This window comes from Miniopterus natalensis, chromosome 14 (genome assembly GCF_054644295.1).
Source record: "Miniopterus natalensis isolate mMinNat1 chromosome 14, mMinNat1.hap1, whole genome shotgun sequence".
NCBI lineage: Eukaryota > Metazoa > Chordata > Mammalia > Chiroptera > Miniopteridae > Miniopterus > Miniopterus natalensis.
In genome coordinates, this window is record NC_142094.1 from 40,706,842 (window position 1) to 40,727,626 (window position 20,785).

Consider the following 20,785-nt stretch of genomic DNA (forward strand, 5'->3'; position numbering starts at 1 on the left):
GGGGCAGCGAATTTCTAACTAGACACATTGATCATTAACAGGGTTAGGAAGGGGTCCAAACTCAGCTTCCCTTAGGGACAGAGAATAGCTGGGCCTCAGGCCTCCTGTGGAGATGCTGGGCCCTCGAGTCTGGTCCTCTGTAAGGCAGGGGCTGAGCAGAGGCTTGTCTAGGAATGTGGGGGGCCGGGCCTCAAAGGAGGGGAGGAAGTTGGACATCGCAGGCATCTATCCCCCTCTGACCACCCCCTTCACTGCCACCTCAGAAGTGGACTATGGGAAACTGGAGGAGAACCTGCACAAACTGGGTGCCTTCCCCTTCAAAGGTAAGTGGGCCTGTCCTCTGGGGGCTCAGGGGAGATGTGAATGACCCTGGTCTCTTCAGCCAGAGACCAGAGGAAGGGACACAGGCTCTGTCAAGCTGCTCAGGAACAGTGGAGTGCCCGGGGGTCATTTTATTATGGGAGAGGAACAGAGGGCACTGGTCTGGAGTCAGAAGACAGGTGGGAAGCTCCCGGCTGGCTTGAGACCTTGACTGAATCTCTCCTGCCTCAGTTCCTCCAGTTGGAAACTGCTAAAGCGCCATCTTAGCTCTCAGCATTATTATGGGGATCAAACTAGATACTGGGTGTGAAAGTCCTCGTCAGCTGGGCACTCTGTGCGGTGTGAGGGCAGCCAGGTGCCCAGTGGCAGCCCAGCCAGCAGGCTCACCTCCCTCAGGCTTGTTTGCACTCTCTCTTCCAGGCAAAGCCTCCCTTGGCCAGATTAATTTTTGTTCTGGATTGTCTGACTCATTTTCCCTATACATGGATCTCCCCTCTCTGAGGCCAGGGACCACATCCTATTGGTGACACTGAACATACTACACAGCCACAAGCACAATAAATGAAGGTAGAAGGAGTGGAAAAGTCCCCCATCCTGCCCTGCTGGCCTTCATCCATCGCTCCTCACAGTCCCCTGAGGCGATACTCCCTATTGCACCATTTCACAGATGGGAAGGCTGGGCTCAGAATGACACGGGTACTTGCCCAAAGGCACTTGCTTGTACAGGTCCATGGCTGAGCGGGGATTTGAACACAGGTCTGACTGCACAGCCATGCTGAGTTTCACTCTACTGCACTGACTGCTGAGTTGCTAGACCAGGTGATTTCAACAGAGCCTGGTCAGCACCCGCTTTGGGAATGGAGTGGCTCCGACTGAGGCAGTGAGTGGAGCAGTTAAGAACAGGGACTCTATGTCTGGCTGGTGTTGCTCAGTGGTTGAGCATCAACCCATGAACCAAGGGTCCTCCGTTCGATTCTTGGGTGTTGGGGGCTCGATCCCTAGTAGGAGGCTTGCAGGAGGCAGCCGATCAATGCTTGTCTCTCACTGATGTTTCCATCGCTCTATGCCTCTCCCTTCCTCTTTAAAATCAATAAAAACATATATATATATATTTTTAAAAGAACATGGACTCTAGATTCAAATCGCAGCTCTATTACTGACTTAGCTGTGAGCTAGTCTCTCTAAACCTCTGTCCCCCATCTGACACATGGGAATAATAATGCCCGTCTCAGGATGGTTGGGAGGAAAATCTGAGGGAATGCAAGCGAAGGCATGCTCTAAGCTGTAGTGATATATTGGAAGGTATTGATACATTGTTATCCAAGGACAACAATGATTAGAATGACGGTGCTACTGGTACCGTGGGCAAAGCTGCTTTGGGACAGTGACCGCTGGCCTGAGACCCATTCATATCTCACTGCTGAGATGATGTGATCCTTTCCTAGAGGACAATGAATGCCCCGTGGACACCCACGTTGAGCTGTGACACAAACTAAATAAATTTCTGCAGGGGCTCAGGTCACTGGGGCCTGAAAGTCTGAGCTGAGGTCTGGTTCTCCTGATGCTGAGAAGCTCCTGAAATCTCTAAGAGAAGAGAAGGCTCAGCTTCACCTTCCAGGTTCAAGGACACCTTAGTGCAGGGGGTGGGGAGGGTGGGGTTTGCACCTGATGTCTGCCTGCCACCCAGAGAATCCACAGAGACCCCCAGGTTCTTTGAACCCTCCCCTCCCAACTCCCACGGAGGGCAGGGCAGTGCCCAGGAGCACAGGCTGCTGTGGACTTGGCAGGCGGCAACCCACCCAGCCGCCTGCTCCCACCTTCTCTCTCTCACCCCAACACAAGGTGGGGTGAGGCAGTGGACTGTGTAGAAAGAGCCCAGCACCTGAGTTAGAAGACTGGGTAGGAATCCTGGTTCCACCAGTTACAGTGACCTTGGAGGAATCACTGAACCTCTCTGTTTCCTCATTTTTGGATGGGAATTGAGCCACAGGGTTCAACGCATTTCTCCCAAGGAGCTCAAACATGAGAGGCCCTGGCACAAAAAACATAGAGCCAGAGGGTCCTGTCACTGGTCCCAGGACACAGCCAGGTGCCCAGGAAGGGAGCAGTGAGCCACTTTAGCTGTAAAATCTGTGTCTCTCTTGCCCGATCCTAGCCCCGCTTTGCAGCTCCACGCTCAGGGGTAGAGGTGAGAACCATCACATTTCACATCAATAAGGTGAAGGTCCTCCAAAGCCTTTGATGAGTCGATGAACAGCTGGAAGTTTCTGGAAGGCATTGCCTGAAACTCTGTAGGTTTTTTAAAATATAATTTTTAATTTTTCAATTATAGTTGATGTGCACATATTATTTTAGTTGCAGGTATACAACCCAGTGATAAGACACATATAACTTATGACGTGATCACCCAATAAATCTAGTAACCATCTGACACCATATGTAGTTATTACAGTATTATTGACTATTATAGCTCTTTATATTTTTATTTTTTTCATTGTTAATTTATACTGATTATTTGGTATTATTTTAAAAGAGTATTCTTTTTAAATAAAAGTTTTAACTAGAGACTGGAGGGTGGAGTTGTTGCTGAGGGGCCATTTGGTCCTGAATTCACTCTCACAAACTACCTCAGAAATGAACTTTGAACTGTTATTTCCAGATGAGGTCACTGGGCAACCACAGAGCTACTGCAGCCAGGCTGGAGAGTCGACGTTTCCATAGAACTTTAAGCTTTTGTCTTATCCCCTTGGTCTATAGACTGGACCATGGTTTCTTGTGATAATATAGAATATTTTTGTGTATATTAAAGCCATTACTGTATTAAATAAAAGGTTTTGTTTATAATATCACAATTTTTACAACCCTATTTTGGCATTTCATTTCGTCATTTTTGAAAATGATGTTAGATGCCTCTGGGTGGGAAAATAGAGTGGCCCAGGCCTGTTTCCACCCCCAGAGGCCCTGGATATAACTTGGGATTGTGGACCAGACTGTCCATTGTCTGTACCTTTGGAGAACCTGGCATGCTGGCCTGCTTGCTCACAACTTGCACTGTGCCCATTTACGGGAATGGGGTGGGGTGGTGGTATATTCTGGGTTTGCTGGTACATCACTAAGGCAAGAGGTAGCAGCCCCATCCTGGAATGGCCCCAGAGACCTGGGACCCCATGACCTCTCTTGTCCTATCTGTTCTGCTTTCTCAGCCCTGCTGGTTCCCACCCCTAACCCCCATTTGTGACCTCATGTTATTCCAGAATGAGCTCCTGGCTGGGCCCCTTTTCCCTATTCTGGACCCTGCCATGTAATGGGTCTGGGGGCTGCAAGTGGGGATGGAATGCTCTGAGTTGGCAGCAGGTGTGGGTCCTAGATGGAGGGAGACACCACCTCAGGCGGCCCGGAATGGATGCCAGCCCATCCAAGGGTGTTCTTCAGCCATGGACAGCTTGACCTAGCAGCCTCTGCCTGCTGGGGGCCCCTGGGTGGCAAGGAAGAGAAACCGAAGACTGGAAGATAAGAAGGACTGAGTTGCAGAATGGGTCACAAGAGAAGACAGAGGGGACTCAGAGTTGGGGAAGCTGCCCTTCCACTGACCTTGGGGATAGCCATCGGGGTGGGAGACAGAACCTGGGCCTCAGGCAATGCCCGCCAGGCTAGACATAAGGGATGCTGTGGCCTTTCCCCACCCAGTGAACCTCATAATGGGAGGCGGGAGGGGCAACCTAAGAAGGGTGCAGCAGGGGCCTGCCTGCCAGACACCCACAGGGAGCCTGCCCTTTCCAGCATGAAACGCACCATCCGGGCTCCCCCACTCCCAGCGTGCTCTTAGCTCTGCCTGCCTGGCCTAGGGCCCTGGAGAACTTCTTGGAGCTCATCCAGCAGCCATCATGCAAGGTGGTGCTGGGGACTGTTCTCTTACTCGGAGGCGGAGGCTTCATTCTGTGGCTTCAGAAGAGGAGAAGGAGGAAGGTAGCCCCCCAGTCTCCACAAGGTGAGCACGAGCCACAGGAAGGCCACAAGGCGCAGAACGAGAGCTGGATCAAATCTCACTTCAGCCGCCTTTCCGAAGAGAAGCTCTCCTCCTACAGCAGCGCCGCGTCCGCCAGCAGCAGCATCGCCGCCCCGCAGCCCGAGGCAGGCCCCGGGGCCGCCAGCGCCACCATGCGCACGGACGCCGCCACCTCCAGGGAGCCCTTGCCCAGCCAGCAGAGGCTGCCTGGGTCCTCAGGGGCCAGAGAGACCCACAAGGAGCCCTCATCCACAGATGAGGCCACATGGGCCGCCGTGGCTGCCAGTACTAAGGAGATTGACACCAAGGGACGGCAGGTGGCCAACTCCATGTTGCAGCGTGCCACAGTTTACCAGAACTCAGGCCACGTGGATTCCAGGGACATCAGCCAGGAGGAGCTGAAGGCCCTGGAGGAGGTGGAGATAAAGCTGAAAAACAATTTCCTCACCCAGCGGGAAACCACTGTAGCTGGTGTGAACCATACACACACCTTCCATGGCCATGGCCACCAGGATCATCCAAGCCACCAGAGCCACCAGAGCCACCAGAGCCACAGCCTGCCCAGCCGCAGCAACCAGACTTACCACCCCTTCCAAGCCACCTAACCATGGATGGAGATGCCCCTTCCCCCAACAGGGCTGGCACACAATCACAGGCCTGTTTTCTCTCTTATGGGATAACCTGTGTGGCCCAGAGTAAGATGCTATCACCCCAATCCCTTCTAACTCAGGTCCCTACAGGGGTCCTGGGCCCCTTCAACTTCATGAGTGGGGTCTGCCAGAGGATGGCCCCTAATGAGGGAGAGCTGGGGGGGAGCAAAGCAGCTGAAACAGACTCACAGGCCCCTGTAGACCCGCCGAGAGAAGGTAGATGAGGCAGATCCCAGGAAAAGCTGAGAGCCCCACACTGATGCCACATGCCTGGAACTGAGCCAATAAAGCCTTGTGCACCCTCACTCTGAGTCTGGGGGCTCTGTGGTCGGCCTCAGGGCTGGGCAGGAAGGGGGGGAGGGTTTCTTCTCCACAGTCCTCTTGGTTTGGGCCTTGACCTGGGGCCTTTTCACTGAACTGATTTGAGACACCATACAATGGCTTCCCAGGGTCTCAGGTTCTGGGGATGAGATATATCTCCAGGGGGCTTCACACCCACCAACCTGCTTTTGTCAGGAAAAGAGGAAGCACCCAGGAATTAGGAGAAAGGAGACGAGGCAGGCTTTTAGAAACGAGTAAGTGAGCGATGTGGGCCGTAGGTCCCTGTCCTCCTGGTGCCATCCTCGGCTGGTCTACAGCTGCTCCAGTCCTGTGCAGCCCACACTGCAGTCCTCCTTCTGTCCGCCTGCTCCCTGGACCCACTGGGATCTACGTAGGCCCCCCCTTTAGAGCTATTGTGCTATATATTCCCTCTCCTTGTGATATTAGCATTGCCAGGCTGGGTTGCTGCTGCTGCTAGTACTACTACTACCAGCAGCTCCCTCTTTTTGAGGGTTTCCCCCCAGTTTTTAGTGTATGCCACCCATGAGAGAGGTATTACATTCTCCCCATTTTTCAGATGAGGCACCTGAGGCTCAGAGGTGTAATTCGCCTGGGATGACAGACTGTGAGTGATGTCACGGGGTTAGAGCCCTGCTTTGGCTGACTCTGAAGCCCAAACCCAGACCCCCTGCCCTGTTCTGATGCCAGGCCCATGCCCACCATTCCCGGATGAGTCCACCTCTCTCAGGCTTATCTCCTGTCCTCTTCCCACATGTCCTGACACTTTCTGTGCTCTCCGGCAAGCCGGGGACTCCTGTTTCCTCTTCCAGGCTCCCAAGAAGCCATTTCTAGGGCAAGGAGTGACCCCACTAGGTAGTTAAAGGGAGGCAGCTGTCTCCCCCAGAGAACGTGAGAGAAGTCAGCTACACAGCACTGTCTAACCCCAAGTGACCCCTCTACATAGAAATTTCTTAACCATTTATGTCTATTATGGGGTTAGCAGTGATTCTCAACTTGTGGGCCTCAAACTCCAGGGAGAAGGTGCCCAGAATCTTGCAAAGAATGGGTAACTGTAAACATCCTAAATATTGTCTATTTTATGGTACAGAGTTGGGAGTCTTTGAATATTTTTGACATTGATAATAAGTGACTTTATATATATGCTGACATATATTTGTATATTTAAAATACTTTATAATAAAAATCTTAATTGGAAAAAATGGGGTCAGTCACACTGGAAAATGTTGGAGGCTACTTAATTAGACAAAAAAGCAAGAGTGGTGAGGTTTGGCTTCTAAAAGTGATTGTTAAAATCCATGAAGTGTATGCTTTTATCTGGAAGACCTAAATCCCTTATTAAAAGCTTATTACATAATATTTAAGATGAGCTCATCATGACTTCAGAATCTTTACTTTAAAAAAGTTGCAAACATTCAAATAAAACCTGCAATTAGTATTGTACCAAGGTTAATTCTCTGGTTCTGGTCATTGTACTAGTTGGGTAAGATGTTATCATTGGTGGGGGCTGGGTGGGTGATGTAGGGAAATCTCCTGTACTCTTTCAGCAACTTTTCTATAAACTTAAAAGTAGTTCAGAATTAAAAGTCAAAAAAGTTTTCAGACAACTTAGTTATGAGTACATGTTAAATTTTATTATAGTTGTGGGGAGGGGAATGGCTTGTTTCCCAGATCAAGGCTCAATTCCATTCAAGTTCATGGGGAAATTGCTTAAGCATTTTGTCGGGAATGTTCATTTCTTCCCTATGGGAGGTTATGAATTACATCACAGAAAAGCTCTACCCCAGACCAGGTCTGGGACAGTCTTCCTTTTACACAACATATCGCCAGCATACACCTCAGCAGGCAGTGTGCTAAGGCGTCACGTCACGGAGGAGGCCGTAAGGAGCGGGACACCGTCGCTGACCGTGATGATTCTGGGCAACGTAGGACACGCGCTATGTAAGGAGAGCAAAACGCTGTGGGGAGCAGGGGGAGGGGAATGGGGGAAAGGCTGCGTCCTCTCAGCACTTGGGGCGCTGCAGCCAGGGGGTGTTCCAGGCAGAAGGGGACAGCGTGAGCAGAGGAGTAGAGGCAGGAAGGGGGCAGTGTGTCTGGGGCACCTTGACGGTCGGTTTGGCTGAAGGGCAACATGTAGAGATAAACAAAAGGTAGGAGAAAAAGCCAGAAAAGGGACTGAAATGATTTTATTGTCATCCCATAAAAAGGAAATGGAAGCTCAGAGACGGGATGCCACTGGCTCAATAGCCAGAGGTAACTTGGGTCCAGGGCTTCCCTGACTCTGCCACACTCCCTCTCCCCGCCTGGCATTTCTTCCCTTTGGGAGTCAGGACTGGGTCAGATGCCCCCTTAAATGACACAAGGGAGAGGCTACTAGGAGCCTTGAGCACACGGGCCTCCTTCGATCCCCCAGAGTGCAAGACCCAGCTGTCCTGCTATTGAGTCCAGGTCCGCCAGTGGGGTCCAGGGGCCTCTGGAACTGACCACCAGAATGAAGTGGATTTGGGAATGAGTGGCTATGGCTGATGAAGGGGCTGGAGCAAGAACCCACCTCAGCCCCCTTTGAGGAGGGGTGGCAGGCATGCGTGGGGAGGGAGGTGTTCTTCCATTTGAATAGAGGGAGTAGCGAAGGTTTGAGTTCTAAGCCTTTGATCTCTAAATCAGGGGGTGCTGGTCCAGTCTTGGCTGGACTGAAGCCCTCCTCTAGGGTTAGCAGCCCTGCTCTAGGGGTGGCCCACTGCGATACATGGGGGCCTAATGTGCGAGACAGAAAGGCTCCCGCCATGGGCTCCCAGCCTCACGCGCAGGAATTGCTCCTAAGGAGCTAGTCCAACAGAAGCCAAAAGCTATTTGCCTCAAGATGTTCCCTGCGACGTTAGCAAGGCAAAAGCCAAAAGAAAAAAGACAAAAAAGCCGATTATCTAGTGAGCTATCCTGGCAATGCATTGAGTAGAATCTGACGGTGTAGTGAACAGCAAGGAAAAGGCTTGTGGTGTGACACTGACTACATCACACTGTGTCCCCTGAAGGATGACTCACAGGAACACTCTCTTGGTCCCTGTGCCAGGAAACTCTGTGTTTCTCGAGGGCAGCTGTCTTGCTTTTATCTTGAGTTCTACATATCTGTCAGCTGACCATGTTTCCCTTTTAACTTTTGAGTGTCGGGAAGCTCCGCATCAAATTCATGGCCCATTGCTCACAACTGGCTGACGGGTTTGGAAATCAATATCATTTCCAGCTTTATTTTCTTTCCTTTCTCCCAAACACTTGTATCTATTAATAACCTTGTTGTATTTTATGCTGTGTTTCTCAACTATTGAAGAAAAATATTTTTGGAATGGAATGGGCAGAGAGGAGAAAGAAAATTTTTTAAAAAAGGGAGGAAAGTGGTTTTACTAACATTCCTTTCAGGTTTAGCTGAATAGCAGCAAGTCTGCTGGTCCCTCATGGGTATAAAAGGGTTGACACCTTTAACCGTAATGTGAGAAACCATTCCAAATGCTTGATAGAACAGGAACATTAAACAGAAAAGAATGAGATGTCACTTTTCACCTAGAAGACTGGCAAAAATTCGTGCTGACAACCCCCAGTACTGGCCTGGACGAGCCCCAACAGCCTCCTCTTTGTGCTGATGGGTAGGAGCCGCTAATTAGAGAGACGTATGGCACGAGCGGTGCACATGCAGGACTCGGCAATTACACACCCAAGTGAACTGTAGGGAAACCCTTAGACATGGGTGCAGAGGACCTTACAGAAAATGTTTGCTTTAGCATTTTAGCAAAAATAAGGAAACATTCGAAATGTCCTCAAAGGGGGAGTGAAAAGTAAAGTGTGGGTCCTGGCTGGGTAGCTCAGTTGGTTAGAACATTGTCCCAATAGGCCAAGGTTGAGGGTTCAATCCCTGCTCAGGGCCCATACAAGAATCAACCAATGAATGCATAAATAAGTGGAACAATAAATAGGTGTTTCTTTCTCTCCCTCTCTCTCTCTAAAAATCAATTTTAAACAAAGTAAATTATAGCCCTAGCTAGTTTGGTTCAGTGGTTAGAGTGTCGGCCTGTGGACTGAAGGGTTGAGGGTTCGAGTCCAATCAAGGGCATCTTGATTGCAAGGGTACCTCTGTTGCAGGCTTGATTCCCATGCAGGAGGCAACCAATCGATGTGTCTCTCTCACATCAATGTTTCTCTCTCTCTTTCTCTCTCTCTCTCCTTCTCCCTTCCATTCTCTCTAAAAAAAAAAAAAGTTAGTGGAAAAAATATTCTCAGGTGAGGATTAACAACAACAAAAAAGTAAATTGTGGCCTAAGTTCACGATGGAATATTACATAATAATGAAAAATGAATGAATCAAAGCTACATGTCCTGGTACAGACAAAGCTCAAAACACAATGTTGGGCAAAAATTGCACGCTGAAGAAGATATATACAAGTTTGACGTCATTTCTATAAAGCTTAAAGTGGCAAAACCCATATTATATCTTGTTTATGGGTCCAAATGTATGTCTTAATAGCATAAAGACATGAATGGGAACAATAACACCTGAGTCAGGACAGCAAGAGGAGGAAGAGGAAGGTGACCACAGGAGGGTTGCCAAGCGTGCTGGATACACACGTGGATTATGTTATTATCTGCTCTTTGGGGTGTGGCTAGATCAGTTCATTAAAACAAAGAAAAATGGTGTGAACTCTATTATTGCAACTGGGTAAAACATTCTGGCTGCATCAAGACAAAGATGGGAAGGAAACATGTGAAAAGCCATGGCTTTCAGGAGGTGGTAGCAGTAATGTCCCTGCTGTTCGTAAGAGAATGGGAAGGTGTCTATTGACGTGATGCCATCTCTCCTGTAGGCTTTGTGGTCCAGGGCTCCAATGGCGAATTCCCTCTCCTGACCAGCAGTGAGCGCCTGGAGGTGGTGAGCCGCGTGCGCCAGGCCATGCCCAAGGACAAGCTCCTGCTAGCTGGCTCTGGCTGCGAATGTGAGGCCATAATGCCCTGGGCCCTGGGGGTGGCTTGGGGTGGGGGCAGGCTCCCTGGCCCAGGGGCTGGGTTCAGTTTACTTGTTCTGTCTTTTCTGCACCGCTTGCTTGCCTCAGGGTCCTAGCCTAGCCTTTCTTCCTCCTGCTGCTCTCGCCCTCCGTGGCATGGCCCATGGGCAAGACGCCCTCTTTCCTCCTGCAGCTACTCAAGCCACGTTGGAGATGACCGTGAGCATGGCCCAGGTCGGGGCCGATGCCGCCATGGTGGTGACCCCTTGCTACTATCGTGGCCGCATGAGCAGCGCTGCCCTCATCCACCACTACACCAAGGTGGGCGTGAGGGGTGGGCATGGGTTTGAGGTCTGGAACCAAGTGGAAGCTGCGGAGGGAGAGCCACTGCCTGAGAAGAGGAGACTGAGAAGCTGGGGATGGAGTGGCAAGCCTACTTCCCGTGAACGGCAGGGGGAAATGCCACTGTCTGCCAGCTGTGTGACATAGGGTAACTGCCCTAACCATGCTGTTTCCTCCCTTCTCAAATGGGAGGAATAAAGGCATCTTCTTCAGAGTGTTGCTGTGAGACTAACATATCAAAACATAAGGAACTTGGGACTGTGCTGGGCCCATAAAAAGCACTCATTAATTATTACCCACTTTGACTGCTTACAAGCAGGGCATGTGGCACTGTGACTCTGGTTCACGAGGTGGGCCTGGCCAGGGTGCACTGGCCCTGATCTTCAGGCCTGGGCAGCTGTCCTCTTCCCACTTCTCTGCGTCCCTCAGGTTGCTGACCTCTCTCCAATTCCTGTGGTGCTGTACAGTGTCCCAGCCAACACGGGGTTGGACCTGCCTGTCGACACGGTGGCCACGCTTTCCCAGCACCCGAATATCATCGGCATCAAGGACAGCGGTGGTGATGTGAGTGGCAGCAGCTCCTGGCTAGGGCACCATGCACTTCTCTTTCGTTACCAACTTCAGGGCAGCCCTGGGACCTGCTTCAGTGTGGGTCCTCTCTGTTGTGTGGGCTCTCTGGGGTGGGGGGAGGAGGGTCTCCTTCTACCCCCTGGCCCAGCCCCCACCCGGGCTAGCCTGAGGCTCTGGGCCCGGCTCACACCAGGCTTGCTGTTGCAGGTGACCAGAATCGGGCTGATGATTCACAAGACCAGGAGGCAGGATTTCCAGGTGTTGGCTGGATCAGCTGGCTTCCTGCTGGCCAGCTATGCTGTGGGTAGGCCTCCTCCTGCTCTCACACTGTGAAGGGTGACCCAGATTCACCCAGGCAGCTGGGGTCTGCTGGAAGAGACCATGAGGACCGGGGCTGGGTCTGCAGAGGGCCTTTGTAGCTTGCCTGTTCCAAAACCTCAGAAGTCTAGCACACTGTTTGCCTGTCTGGACACTGGGTGCTTGTGAATGACCTTGTTGGGTGGAGGAGAATGACTGTGTACAAACCCTGACCTATCATAGGGATGCCTGCAATTTGCTCTAAATCCCAGGCTCCCCGCTTAGGTGACAAATTTAGTTCCTCTAATCTCCCAGAGGCCTTGGGGCCCTCCCCTGTAGTCCAGTGGTGATTTTCCTCTCTCTGGTTGCAAGCTAGAATGGTCAGACCTGCAGGGCTGGGCAGGGACCTTCAGCTGCCTGATCAGACTCTGTGCCAGTCCAGGAACCTAGGAACGTCATCACTAGAGCAATTGTTCTTGTCTGTTTGGGTTCCTTGGGTTCAGGTTTGATTTGAGCCGGAGGGGGTGAAGGGTGGGGGGAGCATCTGCTCCTTCAGCTGACACAGATTTAAGCTACTTTTCCAAAGCTTCAGGGTCCTATTCTCTCTGGTTTGTGCAAACTTTGGTTCACTGTCTGGGTCCTTGCACCCCCACCCCCCCTGCATATCACCGTCTCTAAAGGCGAAGAAGAGGGACTCAGTTATGCCTCGTTCCTGAGAGTGGGGTAGAGGGGAAAAGCACAGACTCTGGAGGCCTAGCATTTGAGCTGGAATCTCAGCTCTGCTGTTAACTCACTGGGTATTGGTAGGCAAGGTACTCAACCCCTCTAGATGTGAGTTTCTACTCTGTAAAGCAGGGGATGTTGTGAGAGTTAGAGAGCACTGGCCCTATGTCTGCCACAGTGCTTGGCACATAATAGGGATTCAATCAAGTGGCAGATATATTAGTTCATTCCTAGGTGCCTCCTCTCTCTGCAGGTCTGAAGCCCTCTGCTTAGGGGCACTCGTAATTAGCCTTCGCATCACACTCACAGGCTGGCAGAAGTGGCAGGGCCCTCTGCCATCTCAGCCAGTCCATTTTCATTGCCCAGATGAAAACAAAGAGGACCAGAGGGTCTATGACTTGTCCAAGTTCATGCAGCCGATGGGAGGAAACGCCTGGTGTCCTGACTGTGTCCAGAGTGCTTTCCACGCCCCACCCCATCCCCACCCGTTCCTGGCTGAATTCACTGGAGGGGGGGGGGGGGTAAGGGGCAGATAAATTTTCAGAAGAGCAAAGGCTTCGCATTCACTTCACCCCCTTTCAGGATGGTGAGTCAGGGGCTAGTAGAGGAACGTGGAGGTGTCAACCGACCCATAGGACTTTACTTTTTTTGGGGGAGGGGGCGAGGAATGCTGGGAAGGAATCGTCCTTGAGTTAGCCTTCCGTCCCTAATCCCTGACTCTCAGCCTGCAGGGTTCTACTTCCAATATGCTGGCAGCTTTTCTCTCTGTACTCTGCAGATTCACAGAGCGTGCCTTTGACATGACCAACCAGTAGCATAGAAATCCGCATCCTAGCTCCCCAGAGCAAAGAGGGGCTGGGGACTAGGGTTTGGGATTCTCTGTGAGAAGAGGCCTGGCTGATGTTCCGCATTTTACTCTGGGTAGGAGCGGTGGGGGGCGTGTGTGCCCTGGCCAATGTCCTGGGGGCTCAGGTGTGCCAGCTGGAGCGACTCTGCCTCACAGGACAATGGGAAGATGCCCAGAAGCTACAGCACCGTCTCCTTGAGCCAAACACTGCGGTGAGCTCCCAGCCAATGGCACCAAAGGGTTGGGGGGGGTGGGGGGGGGTTCTGTGTCCTCATTATAGCGGGAGCCAGGGCAGCCACAGGGGTCCCCACTCAGATTCTTGCCTTTTAGAAAGTCCTTTTAGAGAACATCCCAGTGTGGGAACTCCTTGTGCCTCTTCAGAAAATCTTGACTTCAGACAAAGTTGAGCCTTAACTTTAGTGTGCATTAGAATTCTTTCAGGAATCTAGTTAAAAATGTAATTCCTTAGGCCCAGGAATAGGCACTGAGACAGCATCCTGAGTGATTGTGACATAAGTCATCCTGGGACCTAACTCAAAGATGCCCTACCTAGAGAAAGGGGCCATGAGCCTTATGCCAGCTTTATAAGGGGCCACATCCTAACAGAATGAATGAGAGTAGTGAAGGAGAAGTTGGAACGCTGGAGATATTTAGAGCCCAGATTTCCCAGGAGAATTCTGTCTTCAAATAATCTATTCTGCAGGCAGACCGTATACCCCAATTCTGTGTTGGCCAAGTCAAGAAGAGCCAAGATAGAAAGCTTGCCAAGTGCCAGGCAATGCTGTGCAGGGCCATATTGGAGTCTGAAGCAAAAAGAAAAATGTGTCCCTATAGACATGTTTTTATGTATATTTTTAATTAAACTTCTAATACAGGGAGATCCCATGTGCCCACTACTCAGTTTTCCCCAATAGGAACAGTATCACAACCAGGATTGTGATACTGATATAGTCAAGATACAGAATATTTCCATCACCACAAAGATCCCTCATGCACACTTTTATAGCCACACATACCCACCTCCTGCCCTCACCCCGTTTAACCTATGGCAACCACAAATATGTTTACCAATTTTTTGATTTTGTCAGTTCAAGACTATTATATAAATGAAATAATATAGTTTATAGCCTTTCGAGATTGGCTTTTTCACTCAGACTGATTTCCTGAAGATTCATCCAGGCGCTGCATGTGCCATTAGGTGGTTCCTCATAATCGATGAGTCGTATTTCATGATATGGCCATCCTACCACTTGTTTAACCACTCGCCTGTTGAAGGACAGCTGGGTGTTTCCAGTTTGGGCTATTCAAAACTGCTATGAGCATGCACGTACATGTTTTTGCGGGACCATAAGTTTTCATTTTTTCTAGGATAAATACACAACTGCTGGGTCATATGATGATTGCATGTTCAGTTTTTAAAGAAACTGCCAACTGTTTTTCAGAGTGGCTATACCATTTTACATTGTAAATCTATGAGTGATCCAATTTCCCTTCATCTTCACCAGCCTTTGATCTTGTGACTTTTAGCCATTCTGATAGTTGTGTAGTGATATTTCATTGTTGTTTTCTTAACCTTCACCTGAGGATATTTTTTCCATTGCTTTTCAGAGAGTGGAAGGGGGTGGGGGGAGAGACATCGATGTGAGAGAGACGCAGATACATTGGTTGCCTCGCGTACAGGGCCCAACGAGGGCCAGGGGGAGAGCCTGCGACCGAGGTATGTGCCTTTGGCCGGAACTGCACCCAGGACCTTTCAATCCACAGGCCGATACTCTAACCACAGAGCAAAACTGGCTAGGGCTCGTTGTGGCTTTAATTTGGACGTCTCCTATGGCTAATGCTATAGAACATCTTTTCATGTATAGATTTGCCATCTGTATATGCTCTTAGATGAAATGCCTATTTATGTCACCTACCCATTTTCTAATTGAATTATTTGGTTTTTTACTGTTGAGTTTTGGAAGTTTATTATATCTCCTAGATACTAGTCTTTTGTTAAATATGTGGTTTGCAAATATTTTCTCCCAATCTGTAGCTTGTCTTGTCATTCTCTTAAAATGTCTTTTGAAGAGTAAAAGTTTTTTATTTTGATAGTGTCAAGCTTATCAATATTTTATGTTTATGCTTTTGATGTTTAAGAACTGTTTGCCTACCACCAAATTGTGAAGACTTTCTCCTATTTTTTTCCTAAAATTGTAGTTTTATATTTTACAAGTTTGTGGCCCATTTTGAGTTAATTTTTGTGTAAAACGTGAGACTTGAGTTCTTATTTTTTTTGCCTGTAGATATCCACTTGTTGCAGCAGCATTTGTTGAAGACAATTTTCCTCCACTGAGTTGCTTTTGTGCCTTTGTCAGAAACCAGTTGGGCGTTTGTGCGGGCCTATTTCTGAATTCCCTATTCTTTCCATCGATCCATCCTTCCGCAATGCCACGTAGGCGTGATTACTGAAGTATATCATGAATCTTAAAATCAGGTAGCCCCAGCTGGGTGCTCAGTGGTTGGAGCACAGGCCAGCTGACTGAAGGGTCTCGGGTCCAATTCCCCTGGCCAGGGGCATGTACCTTGGTTGCAGGCTCGCTCCCCAGCCTCTCTCCCCCCTCCACTCTCTCTGAAAAGCAGTGGAAAAAATGAGGGCAAAAAAACCTTAAAATCAGGTAGACTGACCCTTCCCTTTTTGTTTTTTCAATATCACTTTAGGTAACCAGATTTCTTTGCCTTCCCATGTAAATTTTAGAATAATCTTTTCTATATCTACAAATACTCTTGCTGGGATTTTGATAGGAATTATATTAAGTCTGTATACCATTTTGGGGACAATTGACATTTTCACTAGGTTGTCTCCAAAGCTTCGTGGTATGTCTCTCAATCTGTGTAGACTTCCTTTATTTCCTCAGCATTTTGTAGTTTTTGGCAAACAAATCCTGTACAAGTTTTGAGAAATTTACACCTAAGTGGCTCATTTTTAAAAAATATTATCTTTATTGATTTCAGAGAGAGGAAAGGAGAGGGAGAGAGAGAGAGAGAAAAACATCAATGATGAGAGTCATTGGTCGGCTGCCTCCTGCACGCCCCTGACTGGGGACCGAGCCCGCAACCTGGGCCTGTGCCCTGACCGGGAATTGAACCCCGATCTCCTGGATCCTAGGTCGACATTCAAGCGCTGAGCCACATGGGCTGGGGCAGCTCATATTTTTTGAATGATTATAAATGGCATTGTATTTTTAATTTCACTATTCGTGTGTTCATTGTTAGCATATAGAAACGCAATTGATTTTTGTATGTTTATCTTGTATCTTATGACTTTGCTGAACTCACTTATTAGTCCTAGTTTTTTTGGTAGATTCCTTGGGATTCTCTACATAGACAATCATACCATCTACAAATAGGGGAAGTTTTATTTCTTCCTTTCTGATCTGTTTTGGTTCCTTTCTTGCCTCATTGCTGACAAGAACTTCCTGCACAACGTTGCGTAAGAGTGGCGACGATGAACTTCCTTGCCTTGCTCCTGATCTTAAGGGAAGACATTCAGCCTTCCACCACTAAGCAAATGTGAGCTGTAGGTTCCTAGAGTCACTCTTTATCAAGTCGAGGAAGATCCCCCTCTAGTCTAGTTTTCAGAGAGTTTTAAAAATCATTAATGGGTGTTGAATTTTGTCAAATGCTTTTCTACATTGATTGATATGGTCATGTGATCTTTTTTCTTCCTTTTAGCCTGTTAATATGGTGGATTACATTAATAATTTTCAAATGTTGAGCCAGACTTGCATCCCTAGAATTGAAGCCACATAGTATATAACTCTTTTTACATATTGCTGAATTCCATTTGCTAGTATTTTATTAAGTATTTTTCTTTATATTCATGAGGGATATTGGTATGTAGTTCTCTCTCTGCATTTAATTTTGTACTGCTTTTGTGTGATTTTTGTATCAGGATAAAAATAGCTTCATAAATCAATCAGAAAGTATTCTTTTCTCTTCAACTTTCTGGAAGAGGTTCTATATAGAATTGCTATCAAATCTTTTTTTTCAGTTTTTGGAATTCTCCAGCGAATCTAGACCTGGAGACTGCTTTAATGGGAGTTTTAAAATTTTTTCAGCTCTGCATTGGGCTCTGCATTAGGCCTCTACTGATACCTCCTGGTCTGGGAAGGGTGGGAGTTTCTCTTTATTGCTCCCACGTGGTCTCCACTGACATCATGAGTGTGTCTGTGGGGGATGGCCTTTTCAAGGGTGGATAGTGGTGAAACCTGTGAGTTTTCGCTAGGCCTCTCCTGAGACCATCCCTCACGGATGGGAAGGGACACTCCTGAGTTGGGGGGTAGATCTGGCTCCCCATACAGCCTTGCTGGCCTGGGTAAGGGTGGGGCCCACATTTTTTGTTTGTTTTTGTGGGCTTTGGCTGGAGTACAGTGGTTATTGTCTAAAAGTTTTCCATCTTCCTAGGCTGCTCCTTTCCTGGTCCTTGGCTAGAGAGAATAGCCTTTTGTTGGGGCTTTTATTGTCTGTGCCCACTGGCATTTCAGGGCTGCTGGCTCCTTCAGCTCCAAGTCTGGGCCAGTTAACCAACCACATGTTGTTCCTTGGTCCTGAGGCCCCAGCCAGTCTTCCTTCTCTCTGCCTTTCAGACACTTTTTATGTTTATTTTTATATAACATCCAGGAATTTTTAGTTGTACTTATTGGGAAGTACAAAATAGGGAAAAGTACATCTCTTCCACTTTCTTGGAAGTAGAAGCTCTAACGAGTTTTCTAAATGATTTTTTTCAGCCCTCAGAACATTAAAAATATTGAAAAATTTTAAAGTAGGTATATTCAAGCTTACAGCATTCTTTTAGTTTTAAATACTTTATACCAAATGTTTGTTATAATTTTATAATAATTTGAATGGAAGCAAATTTATCAGAACAAATTTTCCCCAAATCTACTTCTAGAAAAAAAAATTAACCATTAAGAAATACACAAAACATGTCTATAGGGGCCTTATGGCCTTACTGACATGTTTACTTTGCCTCAGGCTACAATATGGCAGGGCATAGTTCTGTTGGATCCTGTTTTTATTTAAAACTTTGATGCTTTGTTCATTATGGACATTTTGTATCAATTTTGATTCTTTTAATTGTATTAACTATTTTCCTTGATGACTGAGTTTTTTGGCACTCCCTTAGGCTTCCCAGACTGAGCTAGGCAATGTTTTTCATTTGGGTAAAGTGATGGGCAGGCTCCAGATCTCCCTCAGTTTATGACTTTACCTCAAAGAGCAAATTAACGCGGACATAGAGAAAGGACAGCTGAGGAGGCAAGCATGAGTCTTCCTGGATATTAAGGTTCTCCTGGGATAGGATGCTCTGTAAATAGGAAGTAAGAACTGCAGAAATGAGGGCCTTTCAGCTGAGCCCCATCAGGGCACAGGTTGTACTGTACTGGACATTCCACTGGGATGGGACCTCTGCTGTCCCACTCCCATCCACCTGCAAGAGAGAAGGTCCCAGAACCCATGTACCACTAGGACATGAAGAGAAGCTTCTGGGGCTTTTGGGGTCTGGTATAATAGTGGCATTTTTCTCATTCAATTCATGTGACATGAGGTAGGTGTTGCTATCATGCCACCTTATAGATGAAGCAGCTTGGGCTGCTTCTTGGGAAGAGAGGATGCTTGCTGCCATCCAATGCTCTGCATGCCATCCTGCCTTACCCTGAGGAATTCCTCCTCTGCCAGCTCTGGGCACACACTCAGGAATTCCTGGAACACCTTTCTGCTGCCTGGGCTGTAGGCTCAACCACCCTCAAGAGCAGCTTGATGTCACCTTATTTCCCTGCCCTGCTTGGACACAATGTCCTTTCTAGCCTTCTCACCCAGCCAGCCTCATGCCCTGGCTATATTTAGGACTTTCCACACTCTACCACCAAAGCATTCAACCCTTTCTCAGGGTCTGAAGAGGGGAAAATCAGAGGTCTTCAGGCACCTGTGATGAGAGAAAGCTTTTCTCTAGGTATTTCTTGTGTCTACTCTCTCCCCTAGGCCTTTCCCACCCTACTCAGGTTTTGGGTGAAATGCCCGGGTTATTAGAACACCACAGCTGGCTAGGGCCAGGCCTGGGAAGAGTCTTGCTAACACCTACTGGCCTCTAGTGGTGAATAGTTATTAGTTATAAGTCAATCTTTCATCAGGTTGCCAATCTTTTCACCCCAAACAACCTTTTTGTTTGTTTTTTTAATTTTTACCCTTCATAAAGCCCATACTTCTACGGTTTTTCCTTCCTTCCAAATAAAACTTTATTAAGTAATGATTACTTTCCTAGTTTTTTAGGAAGTCAAAGATTCATCTAACACTTCTGATCAGCATGAAATAAGCAGTTGCTATGCTAAAAGCACAGAAATTTGATGCATGATTTTCTGTAAAACTCCATGCATGACTTTAAATTGACAGTAGCCTTAGGTCCCTCATGACAATGGAAAAGATTTTAGAGATCATGTTCAGTCCTCTCATTTTTTTTAGACAAGAGAACTTGCTCAGAGCTACTAAGTTAATGATGTAAGGTTATACAATGAAACAAACTTCTTTGGACAAAGATTCATTCTTTTTCCCGTGAGAGCATTTATAACAGGCCAGTAGAGATTTTGGCTATGCCTGACTTCCCAGGCCTGCCGTGCCCTGGGTCAGGTTCCAGGGAACTAAGCTGCGGACCAGTCATATTCTAAGTCCAGACCTGCAGTGTTGCTTTCTCTCCTCCCCAACTGGTGGATTTTTTTCCCCAAACCAAAGGAGGTGTCTTTCTTAATTTGAGGTTTTGGCATTGTGTTCTCTACTGCCAGCTTGCCTTCTGGTCTCTCAATCTGGATTCCCAATCTACCCTGGGTGTCACAGATTTGAGAGAGTTATTTTAATGGGAGAGAAAGGTAGAAACCCCAACTTTCTAAGAGTGACATATGTCTGGGTCCTGAGGGTATCTGTGTAGGGACTCCCCAGTCTCTTCTAACAGGCCCTGCTTCTCAGGTGACGCGGCGCTTCGGGATCCCGGGGCTGAAGAAAACCATGGACTGGTTTGGCTACTATGGAGGCCCCTGCCGGGCCCCGTTGCAGGAGCTGAGCCCTGATGAGGAGGAGGTGCTGCGCTTGGATTTCACCAACAATGGCTGGCTCTGAGGGCAAGGAAAGGACAGGCAGGAACCCATCTCAGCTCGACTTGTACCTGCAGCCAGAGAGGAACATGGGAACAAGAGGGTTCGTGGCTCCCTTTCCTACTTGTCCTTCAGGTGCCTCTCACTAGGTGCCATGCATGCTCATTTCCTTTTCTTACAACCCCATGACTTCTTGAATTTGTATCCTAAACTCTGAGTCTCTAGAGACCTTCAGTCTGGGCACGAGCGAATGCTTACTGTCTCTCTACTGTAGTTTCCTATGCCCCAAGAGACGTGAGCCAGGAGCAAGAGGGGAAGGGTAGAGGCAGCTGGGCACAGGAGGGCTGTGTATCTGAAGGGAGGACTACTTAGACTTGAGGATACAAACCTGATTCTAGCACAAGCAGGGGAAGCCAAGGCTACTCTAAGAATCCCCGTTCTGACTCTTTCTGGGGATGTGATCAGAAAAATGTCACTTGTCTTTGAAAGCCTTCCCCCCCGCCCCCAAGATGCATTCCAGCCACAGTGCCCTTTCCTAAATCCATTTTGATTCATTGCATATTCTTGTCTCTAGCTTTGATCTC

At 48.2% G+C, this 20,785-nt stretch overlaps 2 protein-coding genes across 3 annotated transcripts; both read left to right on the top strand.

The window, feature by feature from the left end:
- Positions 1-112: 112 nt before the first annotated feature.
- On the top strand, positions 113-20,589 carry HOGA1 (4-hydroxy-2-oxoglutarate aldolase 1). 2 transcript variants are annotated; one of them, XM_087824486.1, is made up of 7 exons: positions 113-323; positions 10,164-10,292; positions 10,495-10,622; positions 11,073-11,207; positions 11,421-11,517; positions 13,159-13,292; positions 20,077-20,589. In XM_087824486.1, exons 1-7 carry the CDS (start codon positions 113-115, stop codon positions 20,224-20,226), a joined length of 984 nt encoding a protein of 327 aa, XP_087680612.1. In that variant the 3' UTR covers positions 20,227-20,589. The 2 variants fall into 2 exon arrangements, with proteins under 2 accessions (XP_087680612.1, XP_016075473.2); XM_016219987.2 differs by lacking the exons at positions 10,164-10,292; positions 10,495-10,622; positions 11,073-11,207; positions 11,421-11,517.
- Positions 3,391-4,932, top strand: C14H10orf62 (chromosome 14 C10orf62 homolog). The gene is made up of 2 exons (XM_016219827.2): positions 3,391-3,395; positions 4,167-4,932. The coding sequence occupies exons 1-2, from the start codon at positions 3,391-3,393 to the stop codon at positions 4,930-4,932; spliced, it is 771 nt and encodes a 256-aa protein (XP_016075313.2).
- Positions 20,590-20,785: the final 196 nt, after the last annotated feature.

Coding starts and splice junctions, on each gene's coding strand:
- HOGA1 (XM_087824486.1), top strand. CDS start 113: ATGCTGGGCCCTCGAGTCTGGTCCTCTGTAAGGCAGGGGCTGAGCAGA. Junction 324..10,163: donor GGGTGCCTTCCCCTTCAAAG/GTAAGTGGGCCT, acceptor TCTCTCCTGTAG/GCTTTGTGGTCCAGGGCTCC. Junction 10,293..10,494: donor AGCTGGCTCTGGCTGCGAAT/GTGAGGCCATAA, acceptor TTCCTCCTGCAG/CTACTCAAGCCACGTTGGAG.